General features: G+C 38.3%; 1 protein-coding gene across 20 annotated transcripts in view; it reads right to left on the minus strand.

Moving 5' to 3' along the window:
* Celf1 (CUGBP Elav-like family member 1) overlaps positions 1–23,750 on the minus strand; it is an 81,367-nt gene that overhangs the window by 14,222 nt on the left and 43,395 nt on the right. For 12 of the 20 annotated variants that reach the window (XM_015477907.2, XM_048788799.1, XM_048788798.1 and 9 more), the window contains exons 2-8: positions 18,160–18,311; positions 7,514–7,701; positions 5,736–5,818; positions 5,291–5,339; positions 2,886–3,020; positions 2,102–2,181; positions 1,475–1,636 (exon numbers count right to left, since the gene is read on the minus strand). In XM_015477907.2, coding sequence (XP_015333393.1) covers positions 1,475–1,636; positions 2,102–2,181; positions 2,886–3,020; positions 5,291–5,339; positions 5,736–5,818; positions 7,514–7,701; positions 18,160–18,230 — 768 coding nt within the window. In that variant the 5' untranslated portion in view covers positions 18,231–18,311. The remainder of the gene's footprint in view (positions 1–1,474; positions 1,637–2,101; positions 2,182–2,885; positions 3,021–5,290; positions 5,340–5,735; positions 5,819–7,513; positions 7,702–18,159; positions 18,312–23,750) is intronic. The other 8 variants (XM_048788806.1, XM_048788800.1, XM_048788801.1 and 5 more) reach the window with 2 other exon arrangements.

Below are 23,750 nucleotides of genomic sequence, written 5' to 3' on the forward strand. Positions count from 1 at the left end.
TATTCCAGGGAAAAAAACCTCATAATTAATGATGATTTACTATCACTTACACAGTCCATTAGCACCCACATGTCTTCATTTTTCTCTTCTTAAATACCTTGGTCAATGTGTACAGTTCCAACTGGTGAACTGTTCTACTGTACTTGGCACCTCCATTTCCTCCCTAAATGAGAAGAGCTCTTAGGGTGGGATCATGTCTAACTGAAATAAAGAGACTCCAGCTCTCAGCATATACCATTATGCACTTGCTGGGTATGGCAAAGACAGCAAAAGCGGGAATTTTCCCTAAAAAGTGGATCAAAAACTCTAAGGAGCAAATGGATTATCATGCTTATTTTCAAAACATCATCATTTGGCAGAAGATGAATCTCTTTGAATCATCTGAACTTATAAGCAATGTTCTAACACTAAGAAACAATTTAAGGGACAGAAATCACTGCTTTTCCTCTGTTTCAATTAAGAATAATATCTGAAAGAGGGCTCAGAATATAGCTCAGAAGTGGTACTATATTCTGCATCTATATTCATATAGATATGGCACAAGGCACAGGGTTCAATCCCCAGCAATACAAAAAACAGGAGGAATGAATAAGTACACTAGTTATTTCTATGTGGATATCCATATGAATGGACTATCCATATGAATATAGTGGTTTTGTCATTTATAACTGTAGACATTACCTTTGGTTACTCACAGATAAGACAGTTTTAAAAGTCTTATTTTAAGAGTTAAAGCAGTAGTAACTCCCTGTAACACATATTGTAGACCTACTCTAAACAACAAACTAGGACTGGACACTTTTTTGGATTATATGATTCAAACTCAACATTAAATAAAAGGAAATCTATTACAATATGGTGAGCTTAAGCACGCACCTATAATTTTCACTTCATAATGTTAATCTTTTCATCTTTCAGTTCACTGAAGAAAACATTTATCAAGCTTTCTCCTAAGATTCAATAATAACTTTTTTTTTGGTAGTTGTAGATAGACAGAGTGCCTTTATTTTATTTATTTTTATATGATGCTGAGGAGTAAACCCAGTGCCTTGCACATGCTAGGCAAGCGCTCTACCACTGAGCTACAGCCCCAGCCCTCAATAAGGATTTTAATGATCCCCTCTACATCTGGTAGATACATGAAAAATGGTGCTTGGTAGTTAAGATTCCCTTAGGAATTTTGCTCTTGGAGACAGGGAAACATCTAAATCTTAAGTCAGATAATTAGGATTTCACTTTAGTTGTGGGAAAAGCCTCAAGAAATAAGCAAAGACACAAGACCAGAGAGAGACCAAGAAAGAGAGACAGACTAACCTGATTTATGGGAAAAAAATATCACTTTGCCTAAATTTTTACTCAAAATCTCTATATGCCACAAATTGTAAATGCCACTGTGTGTGTTAGCTAGGGATAGCAGAAGAAGAAACAGCTGGGAGCTTGCACAGTCTGCAGAAAGCAAACCACAAAGACTCACTGCTAAATACTGGGGTCCAAGAGTATTTAGACCAGCAAGGTTTCCCCACACAGATGCTGCGCTGATCTGCTGCATCTGCTGCTGGAGCTGCTGGGCCATTCTCTTCTGTTCTTTGTCCTTCTGTGTATCAGCAAATTTTACCACCATGGGGGATGAGCAACCCTATGAAAACACCAAAAATCAAAGCGTTAAACTCCTCCTTCTGAGTGAATGGGGAAATCCTCCTTTCTGAAGATATGCAGACTGTATTCTAATTTCACTTGACTTTCCTGATAGAGGCTGGCACCAAAGGCAATTTAAAAGAGCAACTGTTTCCAATGTTGATTTTATTAATTGTTTATTTAAAAATGGGATCTTATTATGTTGCCTAGGCTGGACTCAAACTCCTCCAAGTTCAAGTCGTCCTTCTGCCTCAAGGCTCCTGAGTAAAGGGGACTACAGGTGCATATCACTACACACTTCTCCAATGTGTTAATTTTATTTATTTCCCCAACATATTAACTGTAAAGAAACCATATGTTTAAGTTTTAGGGCAACTGGATGCTGAACATGTAACTGAACTTTGTTGAAACTGTCCTAGTATTCACAGGCTAAGGAATTTCCCCTTTACACCTATCTGTTCCCTACCTCCATGGTCTGTGCTTGATGCATTGCCTTGATAGCTGTCTGTGCCATGGCTCTTGTTGTAAAAGTCACAAATGCACAACCTGATAAGAGAAGAGTCAATAACTCATTCATTCATTTACACATTTATTGACAACTGGCTAAGCCCCTATTATGATGCCAACTATCATGATACAAATGTGGTCCCTGTCTTCGGCGGGGCTAATGAGTTGGTGAAGAGACAGATATGCCACACTAGTGCAGTAACTGATTTAATGAAAAACCAGGGTACCACAGATAGGAAAGAAAGAGAGAAAGAAGGAATCATATCCCCTAGTTCCCCACAGAAAGAAAAGAAAATGTTTCCATTTTGGCATCAAGATCTTTAAGCACCAAATGAGAAAATTTTAATACATGACACTAAAGTGCAGGATTTGACTCCTTAGGGAGGATAGGAAAACAAAAGGGGATCAACTCATGGGAGTAGCCTGATAGGACCCAGATGTATAGAACAAAGCAGCAGGCCTAACTTCTTCATGGTGACAGGGCTATGGTGGCTAGGAATCTGATTTCCACTGGGCCAATTAAAAAGAAACTCCAAATTTAAGAGAATTATCTTTAATAGCTAAAATTGTACCACCTTGGGGGCTGGGGTTGTGGCTCAGCGGTAGATCACTCTCACCGAGTATGTGCGAGGTCTTGGGTTTGATCCTCAGTACCACATAAAAATAAATAACGTGAAGGTATTATGTCCAACTAAAACTAAAAACTAAATATATATATACACATATGTTTTAAATTGTACCACCTCGGCTCAGGCCATCAGGTCCCCGCAATATCCGGCACTCTTCAATCTGTCCAAATGAAGAGAACATGACTCGGATGTCATTTTCAGTGCACTTCTTGGAAATCATACCAATAAACAGCTTCCTGTCTTCCACTGCTAAGAGAGTAAAACACAAAAGGCTTGAATGTTATTACTAAAATGCAGTAGAGCACACACTCAGGAGCTAGATCATCTGGGTATGAAACCTGGCTTTGTGTCTCATACCACATTTCAGATCCCAAGACATACTATCCCTCCACCCCCATAATTCTACATTTCTTCTAACCAGAGACATCTTAAAATTATATGTAACTGGAAGTACTGAGATGAAATTTAACAGCTTCATGCTCTTGTTGAAGTTACTTAACCAATTTGTGTCAGTTACCTTATCTGATTAATAAAGATAACTACTTTGGTATGTTTGTTCTCTCTAGCAATACTACAAATACTACAATACTTCAGAAAGAGGAACATCACAACTTTGATGTGATCAGAGGAATAAGATCAACTTTTCAGTGAGTAGACTGTCTACCTACCTTTTTGGACTTTATTTTTTCACTTTAGCACTTGAGTTTCAAACTCAAACTTTGCAAAGTCAAAATTAATACCCCTGACTTTGAGCAAGGATAAAAAGGTTTCAACTTGTAAACGCATGTCAGTAATCCCAGAAACTCAGGAGGCTGAGGCAGAAGGATCACCAGTTTGAAGCCAGCTTGGCAACTTGGTAAGGCGCTGTCTCAAAATAAAACATTTTTATGATGGACTGGGGATGTAGCTCAGTGGTCAACTGCCACTGGATTCAATCCCAAGCACATAAATGAATGAACGAATAAATAAGTTTTGACCTTGTGCTCTGCTCTGTGCTGCCATCCAGTTTCATGCAGATTCTCCTGCTTACAATTTCATTTGGTAAGTCCAAGTCCACAAGGATTACACCACCCATGACTCTTTTTTGGGGGGCAGGGGGTACCAGGGATTGAACTCAGGAGCACTCGACCACTGAGCCCTGAGCCACATCCCTAGCCCTATTTTGTATTTTATTTAGAAAGGGTCTCACTGAGTTGCTTAGGGCCTTGCCATTGCAGATGGCTTTAAACTTGTGATCCTCCTACCTCAGCCTCCGGAGCTGCTGGGATTACAGGCTTGCACCACCACTCCCAGCTACCCATGACTCTTTTGCTTATTTTCATTCAGCTATTTCAAGTTGGGTAAGGCCAAATTAAGGTGGCCTGGAGTTGTGGCTCTGTGGTAGGGCACTTGCCTAGCATGTGTGAGGCCCAGGGTTTGATTCTGAGCACTGCATATAAATAAATTAATAAAATAAAAAGTCCATCAACATCTTTTTATATACATATATAAAAAGATCAAAGACTTACCACTGAACTTTTTCTCAAATTCATGTACTACTTGGATTTTCTATTCCCAGGGGCATTCTACCATGGAGCTAAATCTCCAGCCCTTTTAATTTTGAGACAGATTTTGGTAAGTTGTTGAGGCTGGCCTCCAACTTGTGATCTTCCTGCCTCAGTCTCCTAAATCCTTGAAATTACAGGTGTGTGCCACTGTACCTGGCTTCACTTAGATTTTCTGGAAAGATTTAAATTGAGAAACTTCAATTTCTTTTTTTTCTTTGTTGGAGATGAACACAATATCTTTATTTATTTTTATATGGTAATGACTGACCCTAATGCCTCCTATATGCTAGGCCAAAGCTCTACCACTGAGCTACAGCCCCAGCTCACCAACTTCAATTTCTATGGCTCCTGTGACATTCAGCTCCTACAGCTGAGGGTTGAGGTCTGAGTGCATCTCCAGACATGCCCGAGACACGCCAGAGGACTGAAATTTGTCCAGCTTCTTCCCACTGGGATTTTGATGAGAGAGTTGAACATGGCCTTATCCTTGTTGAGTGCCAGCTGAGGAAACTCTGATATTCAAGAAAATTAAGTTCTCCTTCCCAATTTGTTCATTTTCCCCTTTCCTGCCCATAAGAAATTATATTTTTGAAGGACATTCCAGATCATTCTAATATGTTATTGTAATGTTTTCCAGTCAACCCTACTTTGATATCCTACTTTTAAATCCAGTCTCATTTATTTTTTAAAAATATTTTTAGTTGTAGATGGACATAATTCCTTTATTTTATTTTTATTTTTCATGCAGTGCTGAGGATCGAATCCAGGGCCTCACATGTGTTAGGCAAGTGCTCTATCACAGACCAAGCCACACCCCAGCCCTCTCATCTCTTTATTTATACTTATTTTACAAGGGAAAAACAAACAAACAATGACAAATTAGGTTTCTTGGAGCACAATTCAATCTAGAGAACATAAGAACAGCAAATGAAGTAGAAAGAAATAATGGAAAAATTTGGTATGCTTTCTTACCATTGTTCTTTTCGCTGTCGGCAGGCTTCATCTGTATAGGATGATGCATCTAAAAAGTCATACCATGAATGTTATTGAGTATCTGTACATGCATACATACATACATACTGATGCATTAAAAAATATAAATGAAGACTCTAAAAGACATGCCAAAACTAGGGCCATAAGAGTTCTCTCTGAACACATGTCTGCCTCATGATCTTTTCTGGCAAAATGTAAGAATAGAAAGAACATGAGTCAGGTAGTCAAAATATCCAAGACTACTGGTTGTAAGAGAACTACTTTCAGTCTAATCTTCTTTGAAATGCTCCCTTTAAGTACTCCTTTACATTAAATTCCACAGCAACTAGCTTATCCCCAAAATGATTTTCAGGGTGTTCCTGGTATGTATAACCATGTCCTATGCATCAAAACTACCAGTGTCATGTATTAGAAGTTGTCTTACCCCTGGGAGGACCTTCATGTTGTGAAGAGCGTTCTGCGCTTCTAATGCAGCTTTACGGGTGTAAAATGTAACAAAACAGCACCCTGCAATTAACCAAGATTTTACAGAATCAAACTAGTGCTTTGAAAACTGACAATTCTTAAAGCACTTCTTCCTTCCATTGACAGGGTGAAACTTTTAAGAGGAGGCTCGGTCTAGTAAAACTGGCAAGGAGAGAGAGAAGGAGAACCTAGGGCACTGGGATTTTTTTTTTTTTTTAATATTTATACTTATTTATTTTTATGTGGTGCTGAGGATCAAACCCAGGGCTCACGCATGTGAGGCAAGTGTTCCACTAGTGAGCCACAACCCCAGCCCTGGAATTATTTTTTAATTATTTCCTTCATTTAGTCTCCTAATAATAATATTAAATAAGTCTTCTATTTAGTTGCCTGTGCAACAACCCTGGAAAGATAGCTTGCCTTACAAAGGTAATATCCATTCCCTTAACCCACCCTACTGGGAGCTCTGGGTAGTAAGCTGGGCAAGAAGACTTAGATACAAATCAGACAGGCAGGAACCCATACTCCTAAAGCTTGTAGTTTGCTAGAACTCCTCTCCTTACATTCTCAGAATAAGTCAAGTCATTCTCCCTACATCATCTCCAGTAGCTACCACATGCCTCAAACATTCATTAAATTCTAAAATGACTTAAGAGCAAGGACCCCTTAACATTTTTTGGTGGGGGGAGGGGGGCAAGGGGACTCTTAGTTCTCATTAAATATAATTAAGCTTTTAATAGCACTTGATGCTGTCTGTAAATCTATAAATTTTGTTCTTTGTTTCTATTGGAGGATGGGAAGGTATATCTTGGAAATCTTGGGCTTCAATGTTCTGATGCTCCCATATTCCCATGAAATACAATACAGAGTAGCTAGGGATATAACTCAGTCAGTGGAAAAGTGCTTGCCTAGTATGCATCCCGGGTTCAATCCCCAGTACAGCCAAAATACAAAAACAGATTTTTTTTGAAATCATGGTGTAGTTAATTAAGATTTAAAATTACTGAATGTTATATTGCCAGTCATTTTCAAAAACTACAATACTTTATATTTTTGTTAACTATTTCACAAAGAGAAATAATTCCTCTGCTCCAAGATCCTATGATATAGTAAGCTAGTTTCAAACATGACAATCATGCTTGCTTGCATTTGCACTACAGAATAGCTTTCACAAAAAATTACTCTGAAATTGATCATTTGGAAAATAAGAACATGTCTGTGTATATAAAGCAAATCTAATGCCCATCTACCATCAGTCTTATGTTCATTCTGCTGGTATTTCTGGTAGCCATTTTTTTTTTCCCCTCTGCATTTATAAGCCACAACAAACAAGTTGCCTAAACAAGTTCTTCCTGAATGGCCTCTATAATACTAACAAGAAATCCTTGGGTACATGGACAATATCTTTCAGCTTACTCAAGTCAGAGCACTAAAAAAAATTTACGTGGCTGGTTGACTTTTATTTTTGTCACGCCATTCCAAGATCAAATGAGATACTCACACAGATCTGTCTCTTGAATTTAGAGTTCTCACAAAGAAGAGCACAGACCTAAAATTCAAATTATTCTCATGATGTTACCTTAATATTATTTATAAGCTATTTAATGTGTTTGCATTGGAAAATAGATCTCCTAATAAAAGGACAGTCTCTCCCCCTAAATGATCACAGAAGCATTCTGGCAATGAGAGATAAAAGGCACATGGTGGGACTTACATGTAAAAACTCAAAGCCCTCACCTTTGCTCTGAGGAGGGTTTTGGCTCCTATCCCTTAGGACGTTGATTTCATAGACAGCACCATACTGTTCGAAGAGTTCCCTTAAGTCTTTCTCAGACCAGGTCCTCGGAACCTGGCCCACAAACATCTTAATAGCATCAAGATCTGGTTGATCTGGGTGGTCCAGGGTGCCGTTCATTTTCTTGGAGCTACATTGAGATAAAAATGAAATTTCTATTATATATTCAAGTTCTTTCAGGAGGGAGTTATCTTTTCTTCAGAGATCTCAACTACATTATGAAAAAGCACGAGGAAAAAAATTCTACTTTGTTCACTACCTCTATTCAACTTACTAGAGCTCCCTGGTCCACCCTCAACATGGCTAACCCATTACATTAGATGCCAAACTTAAGTCAATGCTCTGATTAGGACCTAGATTGTTAAAACCTAGGAACTGAAACATCACTTATATTTGGTCTAGCATGACATTTCTCAGAGGAACTTACCAGGTAAAGTTCCTAAAGCAAAATCAAGTTTTAATAACATTTAAGCATAGTTAAACAGAAGCATTTTTAAAATGTCCATAAAATAACAAAAGCCTATTCGTTACAGATACAAGTAAGGACTCTTCAAAGTATAAAATGTCAGGTAAAGTCTTCTTTCAGGAGATGTTAAGACAGAAGCACCTGATTTCTAAGGCTGAAACTAGAACTGACTAGACACCAGAATTCAAAGCTGGGCACGAAGGCCTTTAATCCCAGAGGTTTGGGAGGCTGAGGCAGGAGGATCGCCAGTTCAAAGCCAGACTCAGCAATGTAGTGAAGATCTATGTAGCACAGTGAGGCCCTGTCTTAAAATATAAAGAAGGCACCCCTGGGTTCAATATGAAGGAAAGGATGGAAGAAGGGAGAAAGCTGGCTGTCTTATGCTTAATCCTACTGCTCTTGAGTTAGGTTCCTGGACCAAAACAAAGCTCTGCATCTTAAATTTCCAAAAGTGATTGTAATATAAACAAAGCTGCTATCATCCTAGCCTTTTCCGAAGTTACCGAACATAGTACTCTTCCTGCAAGTTGGACTTGCTTACCAACTGCAACCATTTTAAAGTCCATAAATTCCTCCTGCATCCTACTACATCAAACTAGTAACACTCTTGTTTTCCTATCTTCACTTCTACTCCTACCACTGCCAAGAACCTAGGGGGTTTCTTGTTCTATAAATATTTCCAACTCAAGGGCTGGGGATGTGGCTCAGAGGTAGAGTTCTTGCTTGCCTATCATGCATAAGACCTGGGTTTGTTCCTCAGGACCACTTTAAAAAAAAAAAAAAAAAAGGAACCATCTATTTCAAAGTCCTCCTACCACTGTTTGGAGGTCTTTCTTCCAAATTATTAACAATTTAAATTAAAAAAAAAAAAAAACCTACCTGGGTCAGCTTTCCTTTTAGTATTTACTGCTTAATCCAGAAACTATGTAGTTTATATTCAATTTTTCAGGTTCCAATACCCAATCTTAAATAAAATGCTAGTTTTCTTTATAAGTTTTTCTACCACTGTTATCTTCTGAATAGTATTTGAAGATCCTTAAGAATGCTGAATCTATAAAAGTACTTCAACCTCTTTTAATAAATGCTAAATCTCATATAACTGAACATCCACAGGGTTTATTCTCACATCCCCTTTGCTAGTAATCTAGCACTAACTAAATGTCAAATACTATAAATGACTTGTAGATCAACTCTTGTTCCTACATCTGTGAAGATTCCCCATATTCTTGCAGGATAACTAGTTAGGTGCATCCTAGGACTCAACAGCACTAAATTTCCATCTTTACTATATATATTTAACAGCTTTTTTTTTTTTTTTTTTTTGCATTATCTGCCTGTATTCACCTTTCCCAAGGACTGTCAGCTCCTTGAAGGCAGCAAAGGTTCTTATTTCCTATTCATTCTTATAGCACACCTGGCATGGGGCCTGGTTCAAAGTTAGCATTCAGATGTAGGATGGGAGGAATTTCTTGTTACTCATCACAATTCCCTGTTTAAGCAATTAAACCTGCCAAAATGAGTGTTGTACACAAAGAGGACTCTCAAATTTAAAAGAAGCAATCATATCTTACGATTATTTGATTGCCACAGGACCAAAGCACCTTTGTTTTTGTTTTTAAACTCTGTTACTTTAAAACTATATGTTGGCCAGGCACAGTGGTGCATGCCTGTAATCCCAGCAACTCTGGAGGCTGAGGGAAGAAGACTGTAAATCTGAGGTCAGCCTGGGCAACTTGGTGAGACCCTAAGCATCTTAGCAAGACCCTGTTTCAAAATAGAATGATCGCAAGTTCAAAGACAGCCTCAGCAAAAGCGAGGTGCTAAGAAACTTGATGAGTATCTGTCTCTAAATAAAATACAAAATAGGGCTTGGGGGGATGTGGTTCAATGGTTGAGTACCCTGAGTTCAATCCCTGGTATCCCCCCACCAAAAAGGCAGGGGGCTGGGGATGTGGTTCAGTGGTTAAGCACCCCTGAGTTCAATCCCTGGTACCAAATATAACTAAATAACACACACACACACACACACACACACACACGGAAGAAAAAACAAAACAAACAAAAAACCCACCCCATGTACTGGAAGTCACTGCAAATATATAATGTAACTGCTTTTAGAAGTTTAATTTTAATGTTCCAAAAGAAACCGGGCTACACTGATGAAAACAGCCCCATGACTAGTGAAACCACAATGGGTGTCATTCCCTATAAACTGCCCTGAACAACTTTAATTACTAGTTTTAATAGCATTTTATTAAATATTGCTATTCTTTCTTCATATTTCTATTCTAGGGAGGGATAACAGAGAATCCCAACGGTGCTCAAATATATTGAAATGATAAGGAAGCTAGTAGCTATTTCGAAAGAGGCAGGAGTTTGTTGTTTTGTTTTTTTAGTTGTTGATAGGTCTTTATTTTAATGTGGTGCTGAGGATTGAACCCAGTGCCTCACACATGCCAGGCAAGTGCTCTACCACTGAGCCACAACCCCAGCTCTAGGCAGGAATTTATTAATTTGTATTACACTGTAGGCAGAATCTCCTGGTTTGTCCTTTGCTTCTGTGTTTGTGTGTTATTTCTAAATTTTCTACATCATCATTTAGTGCAAAGGGAAAGACAATGTAATAGTTTATTCAAAATCAATGAAGACTCAGGATTCTAGACATGTGTCCTCATTTTCTCCTCTTTTACTCTCCAAATCTCTATTTCTTAAAGTCCACCTACTCTATGAACCACCCTTCCACCTTGATATGCCAACTCAACAGTCAGAAGAATCCCCTAGAGCAGTGTTATTCAAAGCTAGGTCCAAGGAACAGAAATAATCCTCAAATTAATCCTTCAGAAAATTTTTAATAAAAATTGGTGAGACATTTTAGACGTTATTCAATCTAATGATAATAAATACAAAATAAAAGCTCATGTGTTGATCGTTTTCATTTTATTTTACAAGGGTGTGAAAAATGAGATGGCTCACCAATTTGATAAGCACTGCCCAGATGCAGCAAATCATACAGGCTCACGATGCTGTGAATATTATGCAGCTGGGGTACTGACTTATACCTTCCTCCAATAAATACTGGGCACTTACTTATACTTTGGTTGATGTGGTATACATCTGAGTAAGAAAAACACAGTATTTTCTTGGGAGTTCATGAGTTAAAAATGAAAGAGGGGCTGGGGATATGGCTCAAGCGGTTACACGCTTGCCTGGCATGTGCGGGGTGCTGGGTTCGATCCTCAGCACCACATAAAAATAAAATAAAGATGTTGTGTCCACCAAAAACTGAAAAATAAATAGAAAAAAAATAATAATGCACCGGGTGCTGTTTAAAAAAAAAAAATGAAAGAGATGGGCTAGGGTTGTGGCTCAGTGGTAAAGCACTTGCCTAGCACGTACAAGGTGCTGGGTTCGATCCACAGCACCACATAAAAATAAATAAATAAATAAAATAAAGGTTAAAAAATAATGGTGACACCAAGATAAAAAGAGACGATATAGGAAAATTAATGATTTTTATATTAGTATTACAGGCTATAGACATACTGAGAGAGAGAAGCAACCACATGCAAACCTGTACACGCACAGAGTATAAACAGTCACAAACTTTCTCAACTGCATGAAGAGATGAGCAATAATGCTTCCCATTCTCCTCTTCCACATACTTTCAGTATACATGTTGTTAAGGTTCAAAGTAATCATAGAATAAAAAAGCTACTGGAGATAAGACTCTTGAGTATGATACTGCCTAGAATTCCACATCACCAATTTACTCTATATATCACTAGATATATTCTCAATAGATACATTCTCAAATTTGTGCCTATCTCCTCACTCCATGGAATATACAGAGTGAAGGATTATGTGTACTTATTATGCCCCTTTAAGAGCCAGTGAATTTAGCAGCCCCCGGAGATGTGTTTATAGTGTCCCTGTTATTTCTAAGAGGCAAGACTATGAAAATTCTCATCTTCTGTGGTAGTAGTGCCAGCCCTGATGTAGGAAAATCAGGCTCTACAACAGTGAAGGGAGAAGAGAAGGTGGAAAGGAAAGGCATGGCAGCAACCCCCATCTTTTTGTTTCTGCTTCTAGCAGCAGAAGCAGAGAGCAAATAACGTGTATTATGTGGTTCCATTTACATGAAATGTCTAGAACAGGCAAATGTATAGACAGAAAATACATTAGTGGTTTCAAGGAACGGGGGATGGGAAGAAAAGGGGAGTGAGGCTGTACAAAGAGATGCACACCTGTAATCCCAGCAACTCAGGAAACTGAGGCCAGGAGGATCACAAGTTCAAATCAGCTTCAGTAATATACCATGTCCCTGTCTCAAAAATAAAAAATGAAAAGAACTGGGATATAGTTCAGTGGTAAAGTGCTTCTGGGTTCAATCCCTAGTACAAAAAAAAAAAAAAAAAAAAAAAGAGGGGGCTGGGGATGTGGCTCAAGTGGTAGCGCGCTCGCCTGGCATGCGTGCGGCCCGGGTTCGATCCTCAGCACCACATACAAAGATGTTGTGTCCGACGAAAACTAACTAACTAACTAACCAAATAAATAAATATTTAAAAAACTAAAAATAAAAAAAAGGAGGGAAAATTAATGATTTTTACATTAGTATTACTAATGGGTTTAGGGCTTCGGGGGTGATGAGAATGAAATTAGAGCTGAATTTGTGAATATACTTTAAAACTTTATAAATGCACTTTAAAAACCTACTTTTTAAAAAAATCATTTTTAAAGGGTAACTTTTATGGTATGTGAATTCCATACTCTAAGACAGGATGGAAGGATGACAGCAAAGCCAAGCCATAATGTAAACTGAAGTTATAAGTCGGGTAAAGAGTAGAAGCAGCAGCACATGCAAAGTGAGCGGAACATGTATCCTGGGGTGAGATACATGGGGTTTCCAGGTCTTCCAGATGCAGAGCTCCTAATTAACATTATACTCTACTCGACATGCGTCCTTCAAAAATCCCTTGGTATATGTCAACTTGAGTGGGTATCTGATCTGTCCTCCTTTCAGCCAAAGGGTTAACAAATATGACCTTCATACCTGTTTAAAAATAATTTCTGGCTGGATGCAGTGGCACATGCCTGTAATCCCAGCTACTGACGAGGCTGAGGCAGGAGGACCACAAGTTCAACACCAGCCTTGCCAACTTAGCAAGGTGCTAAGTAATTTAGTGAGACCCTATCTCAAAATAAAAAATGAAAAGAACTGGAGGTGTGGCTCAGTGATTAAATGCCCCTGGACTCAATCCCCAGTGCTAAATAAATACATAAAATTTCTGAGACCTTTCATTATTTATTTTGCCACTCTCTCGTTAACTTTTTATTTCTCTTTACTCATTATTATTTATTTCTCTTTACAGAAAATTTTCGGAGAGCAACCAATTGCTCCACCTCCTACAGGCATAACACTCACTACATTCCAGATTCCACTTACTACCTACCACCAGATAGATCCCCATGGCTCACATACTGGGCTGTGAAAAAACTGAGAGAGAGATGCATGCAAATAAAAGGACCCCAGAAACCCAGGCCCAGGTTTCTTTCCACATGTTCTCTAGTGAGAACAAGACAGAATATTTGTATATTCTATAAAAAAGGTAATTTTTATTTGGATAAGGAAGACCTTTCTGTCATGTGGGATATAACGTTAATGCTACTGGCATAGGGTGTTGTTTTTCTGTTTTGTTTTGTTTTTTTATTTTGGGGGGGTACCAGGGACTTAACTCAGGAGCAGTTAACCACTGAGTCACATCCCAAACCCTTTTTTTGTATTTTATTTAAAGACAGAGTCTCACTGAGTTAGGGCCTCTCTAAGTTGCTGAGGCTGGCTTTGAACTTGCGATCTTCCTGCCTCAGCTCCCTAACCTCTGGGATTACAGCTATATGCCCAGTTCACATAGGTTTTTAAGTTCACATCCAATAACAGCACAACTACATGCATTTGAAGGTTTTCAGCCTTTCCCCCTGAGGTAAAAGAAAATCTGTCCATCTTATCTTTGCAATCATCTACTACCCAAACAAAACAAATAGATAGATGAACTGTACTTTCCAAGTTCTTTCTATAGTGCCAGATTCTACCCACTACTGAGCTCTAAAAAAAAAAACAAAAAAAAAACTGAGCAATACCTACCCTGGAAACAATGGCACTGCAAAAGTCAAAGGACACAACTATAATACTCTAAGAATCCTTTAACAAATGTAGAAAAATTCTGTGAAATATGTGACAAATATGGTTTTACTTTATTTGGAGGAGGGGGAAGGTGTGTGGAGGCATTTAAGCCAAATGGACTAGGCAACCGGGAAGCATTATATGGCATGAGAAATGAAAGCCTAAAGGGTGATGAAAAATTGATAAGGTCCAAGCACAGAGGGGAGGAGTGAGATAGCGTACATTAGAAAGGGAAAAAATAGACTTGAGAAGAGTTGGAGGTGAGGAAGAAGAGGTCAGTATAACTTGGGTTCTAGTTCAGGCACTTTGGGACATTGTTTTTTTGAGGAAGACTTCTGATGGAAATGTCTGATAGGCTGTTTTAATTCTTCTTTTTTCTTTTTATTGATGAATTATACATTAACAGTGGGCTTCATTGTGATATATTCTTACCAGCACAAGGCATTTTTTTCTTTTTCTTTCTTTTTTTTTTTAAAGAGAGTGTAAGAGAGAGAGAATTTTTAAATATTTATTTATTTATTTATTTTAGTTCGCGGCAGACACAACATCTTTGTTTGTATGTGGTGCTGAGGATCGAACCCGGGCCGCACGCATGCCAAGCGAGTGCGCTACCGCTTGAGCCACATCCCCAGCACAAGGCATTTTTTCTAATTTTTAAAAAATTTTCCCCCCCTTCTTCCCTCTCCCTTATCCCATCCTCCACTCCACTAGTTTTTATAAAAAGTCATAGATCTGAGAAGCAGAGAAATAGATCAGTGCTCCTTTGAGCAGTGGGAGAGCTGGGGGGGAAAAAAAGGGCTTGAGATATAACTTTTTTTTTTTTTTAATATTTATTTTTTAGTTTTCGGCGGACACAACATCTTTATATGTGGTGCTGAGGATCGAACCCGGGCCGCACGCATGCCAGGCGAGCGCGCTACCGCTTGAGCCACATTTTGGAAACTATCCATATCCTAGGGTGTAAGAAAAGTAAGAAGCTTAAGAGTTACCAAAGTAGAATCAATGATATTGATTATAAAAAAGAAAGGAACAAGGGCCCAGGCTCCCAGAAGCTTCTAGAGCTCCTTCATTGCTTCTTTATTGTAAAGGAATTCTGAATTAAGACACAAGCTCTATTATATTTCCAACAAAATCATTTCAGCAATAAAAACTCCAATTTAGCTTACAGCTAAAGTAGTGCTTTACTGAGAAAAAAGAGAATCCAAGAGAGATTGTGAGCACACATCATCCTCAAGAACCTTCTTCTGGGGTTAGGGATGTTCACGGTGGTAGAATGCTCGCCTAGCATGCATGAGGCTGTTGAGAGCCACAGCTGAAGGGGCCCCAGCAAACTTCCAGCTGCCGGCTGATGATTGGCTCACAGCGGCCCCAGCAACATCTAGCTGATTGGCTCCTCTGCGGTGATGCTCATTGGGCTGTTTCCCTGCCCTTTCAGACCACGGAGCTGCTCATTGGGGGACTTTTTTGGCTCCGCCCACATGACCCAGCCAATCGGCCTCAAGAGCAGGAGGATTGTGGGAGGTGGAGAGAAGCTTGTGTGGGAGAGAGAGGCTTGTGGAAAGCCGGTGGTGGCAGTTGAGGCTCTGAGGGTTTTTCCTGAGAGGCTGTTTTGTTTGGCGTGTGTGGTTCTAAAAATAAAGTTAGTTTCTTTTGAAAAGAAAATGAGCCAATCATCAGCCGGCAGCTGGAAGTTTGCTGGGGCCCCTCGGCTGTGGCTCTCAACATCTGATTGTGCCCAGCCAGACTGCGGCATGAGGCCCTGGGTTCAACCCCAAGCAACAAAACAACACTTTCTTCTTGAAGGCACCTTACTGTCTTTGTGGTGGTTTTGTGTACTATTCCTGTGGGAGTGGGCCCAAGGACTTGTAACAATGGGAACAGTTGACGGGTAACCTATCCAGTGAGCAAAAATTTTTAAAAAGGTGTCATTAAACTTGTACTTTAGGCCAAAAATTGATATCAGTTATTCTAAAACGAGCCAACTGGGTCTCTCTCTCAACTGGTTTCCTCTTCCTTAACACAGAAGCAACAGCCTAAGCCCAGTTAATCTAACAAAGTTTTGGTGAAAATGGAGGACTAAAACAGATGCAAATACACTGGGAAAATATTGACACTCCATTCTCAGTTAATTCTAACTCAGAATCCCTGTATTAAGGCCATTAGTTTCAAACTGTAGTGTCCATGAAAACTACACATTATACTTATTAAAATACAGAGTTTTAGGGGCTGGGAATATAGTTCAGTTGGTAGAGTGCTTGCCTAGCATACACAAGGCCCTGGGTTAAATCCCCAGCACAAATAAATAAATGAATAAATAATAAAATACAGAGTTTTGAATCCTACTCTAGCATAAGTGTTCTTTAGATTTTTAAGTTCCAGGTGATATTCATGCAGTGATCCATGGTCCAGACCTCAGGAATACTTAATCAGTCCAAATTCTTAAAAGATGAGAAAAAAACTGCACCTAAGAGACTGAACACCAGACAGAGGCAAAGCATATAGAAAAAGTGTTACAATGCAAAGACAATTTGAGCCACAAAATCCTCTTTCTAGGAATCAAATATCCTTTTATTACATACTATGTTTTTATGATGATACTGTACTTTCGTAGTAAAGACCTGTAATAAAAGACACATTAAAATTACCATTGTTTGGGAGACTGCAGAGAAGGCACAGGATCCATTTCAAAAGAGCAAGATGGCTAACTTGGAGACCCCCACAAAATTATTCCACAACATATCTTGCTATTATCCACACTTGTTATTCCTAATCCCAGGTCAGACTGATTCACACATGGAAACCTAACCTCACAGACTTGCACTAACATCTGTTATATATATACACACATATATACATGGTTGTAGTTGGACAGGATACCTTTATTTATTTATTTATTTATTTTTATTCAGTGCTGAGGATCAAACATAGTGCCTCTCACATGCTAGGCAAGTGCTCTACCACTGAGCCACAACCCCAGCCCCCTAACACCTGTTATTTAGGGAATGATCTATCATTTGATATTTTTGGCTTTGAATAACCTCCAGCTCATTTATTTGAGCCTAAAGTGAGTAAAATCTTAAAGACAGACTTTGATCAAACTCAGGGGATTGGAAATGGATCGTTCTTTGCCAAGTCCAGAATTTGGGTTCCCTGTAACTCAGGATCAAGTGAGCATTTTAGCTCTGTACAATGCAGTTCTTGCACTCTTACAAACTAACAAGGTTTCTCATTCCCACATTCACAATTTATTTGGCAAACTGACAACTGAGATTAATCCACTTTAAAAGTTTTTTTTGGAAGATAGAGATAAATCTGATATTCCTGAAATCATGCGCTAATAAGCCTTATTTTCTATTAAACTTGGAGGGGGATATCAAGGTCTAGTATTACACTTTGCATCTCAATACAGAATGCTATATATAGTACTAAAAACATCCTAACTACTAGTCTCCCCTGTGATAGGAGTTTAAGAATTTGATAATTAAAAGTTTTAAGTAAAACTCTTCCTTTCCCCCCACCAAAAATGAAACTGCATACCCAAACCAAGCAATAAAGCCATAGTTAAAAAATAAAACATTAAAAAGCCTTGAAATCTATCATATGTGGAAACACTATACAGCTTGAAAGATTGGAGCCAGAACACTTGAGCTGATGTTGCTAGTCATATACATCAAGTGCACCCTTGTGCAAAGAACTTAGCTATAGCCTGGAGGAAATTAGCAGTTATGAGACAAAATCAGACTAAAATAGAAAATAATAGCATGAGAGAATTCAGATTTTGGCTTATTTCCCAAATATTTACTCCCTCTTTTAAGAAAAGAGACCATTTTTATCAAATTTTTAAAAAGAAAAGTAGGAGGAGAAGGAGGAAGAATAGAAGGAGGAGGGGGGAAAACAGCCCATTTCCTCTGCTTATGATAAAATTAGACAACAAAAATACTTACACAGGACTGGGATTCAAAGAGCAATGATCCACCATCATTTCTGGAAGGAAATCCAACTTAAACGCAGCCATCACCTCACTCTCCCCTTCAGAAGCCAATGATATTAACTTGCTGCACTTGTCTGATCCACAAATACACACAGCTTTAGCTTCCTGGGCCCCACAAAAAACACAAAGTGGAAACAGGAGCTCAGGGAAGCCAGCAATAAGTGCCACAGAGACAGGTCTGGGGTAGGGACAGGGAAAGGGAGTACTGGATTAAAATGGGGATGTGACCATGTGAAGGGAAGCTCAGCCCAGCACACAATGAAAGTGCTGATGCGCCAGGGTTGTTTTGTGTGATTTTCCCTGGCGAAGCAGTACTAAGTGCACTGTCAGATAAATAGTGTCAGATCCATGAAGATAGCAGTGGCCAACAGAGCAGAAGAAATAAACTTGTTTCACATCCTTCAAACTCCTCCCTGCGAATAATTTTATGAAGTCCCCTAAAGCCTAAAACTACCTGAAGAAAATGAACAACTCACCTTGTGTGGTCTGAAAACATTTTTAAAGAACTGGGTTGTTGGCTTGGCTTTAAACTTAGTTTCCATGTGCCAAAGACAGCAATGAGCACAGTGTTTGGATCCAAACTAACCTCAGAACAGTCACATAAGAAGGTAAGGCCATGAGACCCAGGATAGAGGCCAAGCTGGTTGTAGAACTGGCTGCCAGAAACTTGCTGCTCACATACAACTACCTCTAACTGGACTGACCCTGTTTTCTCCACAGCGTTGAGACTAAAGTGTCCTGATGGTTGTTTCCTCAGTGATTTCTCAGTGTTATTTGGTTCAGTAACAGGTACAGGCAAAATTTCTTTTTTATTTTTTTATTTTTTTTGTCAAATTATTTTTTTTTGTGGTTTTATTTTTTTTTATTGTTGGTTGTTCAAAACATTACATAGTTCTTGATATATCATCTTTCACACTTTGCTTCAAGTGGGTTATGAACTCCCATTTTTAGCCCATATACTAAATCATTTTACTTGCCTGAAAGTAAAAAGGGAAGAGTAATATTCTTCCTCTTTCTTGACAATATACTAGAAAACAATGTCTTTTCAGTTTTTCACTGATCTTTCTAAAGAAACAAAAAACAAAAGCCACCAGTAATAATAATGAAAAAGAACTGGATCTATTAGGGACACTCAAACATAAACAGGAAGGACAAAGAAATATAGGCTAAGTCTCTTCATTCTCTCCCTCTTTAAACTACTGCTAAGGGCCAGAAGTATATAGCTCAGTGACAGAGCCTAAGCAAGGACAAGGCCCTGGGTTTGATCCCTAGCACCAAATTGGGGGAACTGTTGCTAAAATCAAGACAAATGAATGCACACATCAAAATTCTATTATGGGTGAGCAATAGAGATGGATATACTTAGCAGTCAAGGCAGATGTGTGCTCCCATTCTCAATTTAGCTTCACATCCCTCCAAACAACAAATGGTGGCATTTCAATATTTAGGCAGTGACTCCAAACTTTTTGAAGGTTCCCAAATTTCATAGGCTTTCTTTCCATTTTTATTCACAGGATTGCCTTACTGCAAATATTTCATTTGACCCAAACTCAGTTTGCAACATAGGGAACTTTAAAAAAACAAAAACAAAGTTATGTTCAGTTTTATAAAGAAGTAATGAGGGCTGGGGTTGTGGCTCAGTGGTAGAGCACTTGCCTACTATATGTGAAGCACTAGGTTTGATTCTCAGCACTGCATATAAATACATGAATAAAATAAAGGTCCATCAACATGTAAAAAATATATATATGTATATGTATATATATATTTTAAAAGTAATGAAAAAACTCCTAAACACATAGAACTTTTGTTAGTTTTTCTTTTTTGAACTGCTGGGGATAGAACCAAGGTCCTCCAGCATGCTAGGCAAGCAGGCTAAAAAGCTACATTCCTAGTTCTATACAGAGTTACTATTTAAAAAATAATAAAACGCAACATGTGATGGCATAGGACTAAAAGTTCTGGTCTGTGTAACAATGGTTGACACCTGTCTACACCTGACCTGGGAAGGTACGAGCTGGTTCTTCTCTCCAACATCCAGAATTTAGAACTATAAGAGAAGGCTAACTGCTTTTTCTGTTTTATCAGAAACTTGGGCCCAGTTGATTTGCTGCTGTGGAGGTAGAAACAGGAAGAACTCTCCTCCATTCTATTTAAAAACAAAAACAAAAAAAATTGCAAATGAGAGGAAACTGATCAACACATGGTACAATTCACCCAGACCTGACTGTCAGGCATAAGGTGGTAATCCTAGCTGGGACTGGTTAGGTTACTAGTAGGTCTGTCCTAGTTTCTCCTATATACACTGCAGGCGATGATATAATTCCTCTTATAGAAAGCTAACTGGACCAAGTTGTAACTTTGTGACTCAAAAACAAACTTAGTTTTATTTAGGAATTCCTTTAAAAGGGCTGGGGCTATAGTTCAGTAGTAGAGCATTACCTATCACACATAAGGCCCTGGAAAAAGAATTCCTAAATTATTCACTAAAAACACTTAAATTCTAATCATATCTCTATTAATCAGAATCACATCATAACAAAAGAATAAACATGGGAGACTTAACTCTTGTCACCAGGCAATGCCCAGTGTATAAAAGGATGCAAACTTCTTAACAATAATATTTACTAAGCCACAAGCTGAGAAACACTGATTTAGAGGAAAATTTTAAAAACATTTTTTTCAAGCCAGGAGTGGTGGTGAAATCTGTACTCCCAACAACTCCAGAAACTGATGCAGGAGGATTGCAAGTTCAAGACTAGTCAGTCTCCTCAACTTAGTGAGACACCCCCATATTAATATAAAAAAATTAAACAGGGGCTGGGGATGCAGCTCAATGTTTATAAAGCACTCCCTGGGTTCAATTCCCTGTAATCCCCCCGCCTACTCCCAAAAAAGAGAAAAAAGAAAACTGAAGCCATTTCTTTTTCTCCATCCGAACTTTTGTTAAAAAGACATTTCCAAGGGCTGGGGAATATAGCTATAGCACTTGCCTAGCATGCGTTCATGTGTTCACTTGCCTAGCTTGGGTTCAAACTCCAGAAACAGCAATTTATAAAACCATTTTAGGGGAGGGGAAGGGGAAGTAATAGGGACTGAGGGGTAGAGAATTATATTCCATGTCTTATGATTATGTCATAATGAACCCCAATATTATGAGTAACTACTTGTAATGAGTAAAATTTTTTGGTTGCTAGGGAAAAAAACAACAAAACAGTTTTCAAAGGAGTGGAAATACAGTTCCACACATTCTGTGTTTACACTGCTATAAAAAATCCACTTTGTAATTTATAAAGCAAAATTGCTTTAAAGACCTATAAGATGAAAATGTTATTACATAAAGAAGAGTACATCTCTTAGGCAGATCACAGGGGTTATCTCAGTATAAAATTAAATTCAGCATGCTTGTGGGATAAGAAACCACAGAAATTAATCGTAAGTCACTCAATTTTAGAAAAGGATTATAAAGTTAAGTAATAATAAAAACAACTGTGGGAATACAAAAATGTAGCTATTAAGGGAAATTTAGAAGTAGAACTAAAAGCCAGTTACACAGAAAATTACCTGTAAGATTTTTTAAAATTTCTTAATTAGATATACATTCCAGGCTTTTCCCACAAAGACACATTGAAAAAAAGAGATGGCAGAAGTAGTTATAACCAGTGATTTGCTGCAAAAGGCGGCCTTAACTTTCCATTAGTCTCTTTTTACCTTTCCTTTTGCTTTGAATTTAATTTCATAATTCCTTCTTCTTTCTCTGGTTATCTACCTCAGTTTTCTTTTTTCTTGAATATTCTCCACCTTGTTTTTAAGGATCACAATTCAAAGCCTGATTATGAGAGGGTAGGAACAAAAGCCTGATATAACATTAAAAATCTGAATCATTGGGGTGGGTCTGTAGCTCAGTGTAGAGCACTTGCCTAGTATGCCCAAGACTATGAGTTCAGTGTATATGGGAGTCATCAAAAAGAAACTGTATAGATATGAGAAGTACACTTACTAGCATAAGTAAGATAGCATTTAGAAGATAGGAATGGAATACACTCAACAGGAAAATGTTGTAAAACTGGACTATAAGAGAGAAATGCTAGAAATTATGGCATTTGTTTTGCCAAAAGGGTGAAACAGCAGAGAAAAGCATGTTGAGTTAAAAAGGCTACGCGGCATGTGCAAAAATCTGTCTTGATTAAAGTAACCAGAGTCCAATTACAGGTGAACAGATTTTAGATATCCACCCAAATAATCTAAGTGCATTTGTAAAGGGAAATAACAAAGTCTGGTTATATGAGAACAGAAGAGATTAGAGTGTAATACTGAATTATAAAAGAGAACCTATGAGCTGGGTGCAATGACCTATTCCTATAATCCCAGCAACTTGAGAGACTGAGGCTGGAGGATCCTAAATTCAAGACTAACCTCAGCAACTTAATCCTGGCTCAAAATTAAAAGGGTTGGGGATGTGGCTCAGTGGTAAAGTGCCTCTGGATTCAACCTCCAGTATCAAAAAAGTTTGATATGGAAACCAAAAGTGCAAAAACCTGGAGGAATAGTCAGAACCACAGACTAGGTATTTTTTCCCTGATGCTGCTGACAGATGCAACATGGGATACAGAAAAGTAAGCAATTGATATCCAGCTGAAAATAACGAACCAGAGTTACTTAAAATTTTAGTTTAAAAAATTATGGACTTGAGGGGCTGGGGTTGTGGTTTAGTGGTAGAGCACTTGCCTAGCATGTGTGAAGCACTGGGTTCAATTCTCAGCACTGCATATAAATAAATGAAATAAAAGTCCATTGACAACTAAAAAACATTAAAAAAAATTATGAACTTGAATTCATTTCAAAAATTGAGTACAGGGGCTGGAGTGGAGGCTCAGTAATAGAGCACCTGCCTAGCATGTGCAGGGGACTGGGTTCAATTCTCAGCACTGTATATAAATAAATAAAATAAAGGTCCAATGACAACTTAAAATTTTTTTTAATGTAGTACTTTATTTATTTATTTTGTTGTTGTGCTGGGAATTGAACCTATGGCCTTGTGCATGCTAGGCAAGCACTCTAACAACTGAGCTATATCCTCAGCCCCCCAAATCGAGTACTTTTAATATAATTAGTGGGTCAATAGAGCTCCCAACCTAGTGCCTTGTGGTATATGCCAAAATATAATGACCGAAATTGGTAATCACCTTTGTGAAGACCTGCTTTGTAGGAGTTTTTGTTGTTGCAAAAAATGTGACAGTAAAGAAAAACTTAAACCAAAAACCCCTGATGAGTTGTATCAGTATATCTAGACAATGTAAAAAATTTCTGAACTTGAAGGGAGCAGGTAAAAAGTAAAGAAATAACATTATAAAATTTTTCTCCTAAATCTTAAAAAAAAAAAAAAATCACTGTATTAAAAAAGCAGTAATTATGGGCTAGGGTTGTGGCCCCGTGGTAGAGCGCTAGCCTAGCACGTGCAAAGCCCTGGGTTCAATCCTCAGCACCACATAAAAATAAATAAATAAAGGTATTGTGTCCGACCACAACTAAAAATATATATAT

The sequence above is a fragment of the Marmota marmota genome, unplaced genomic scaffold (assembly GCF_001458135.2).
Source record: "Marmota marmota marmota unplaced genomic scaffold, marMar, whole genome shotgun sequence".
In the NCBI taxonomy this organism is placed as follows: Eukaryota; Metazoa; Chordata; class Mammalia; order Rodentia; family Sciuridae; genus Marmota; species Marmota marmota.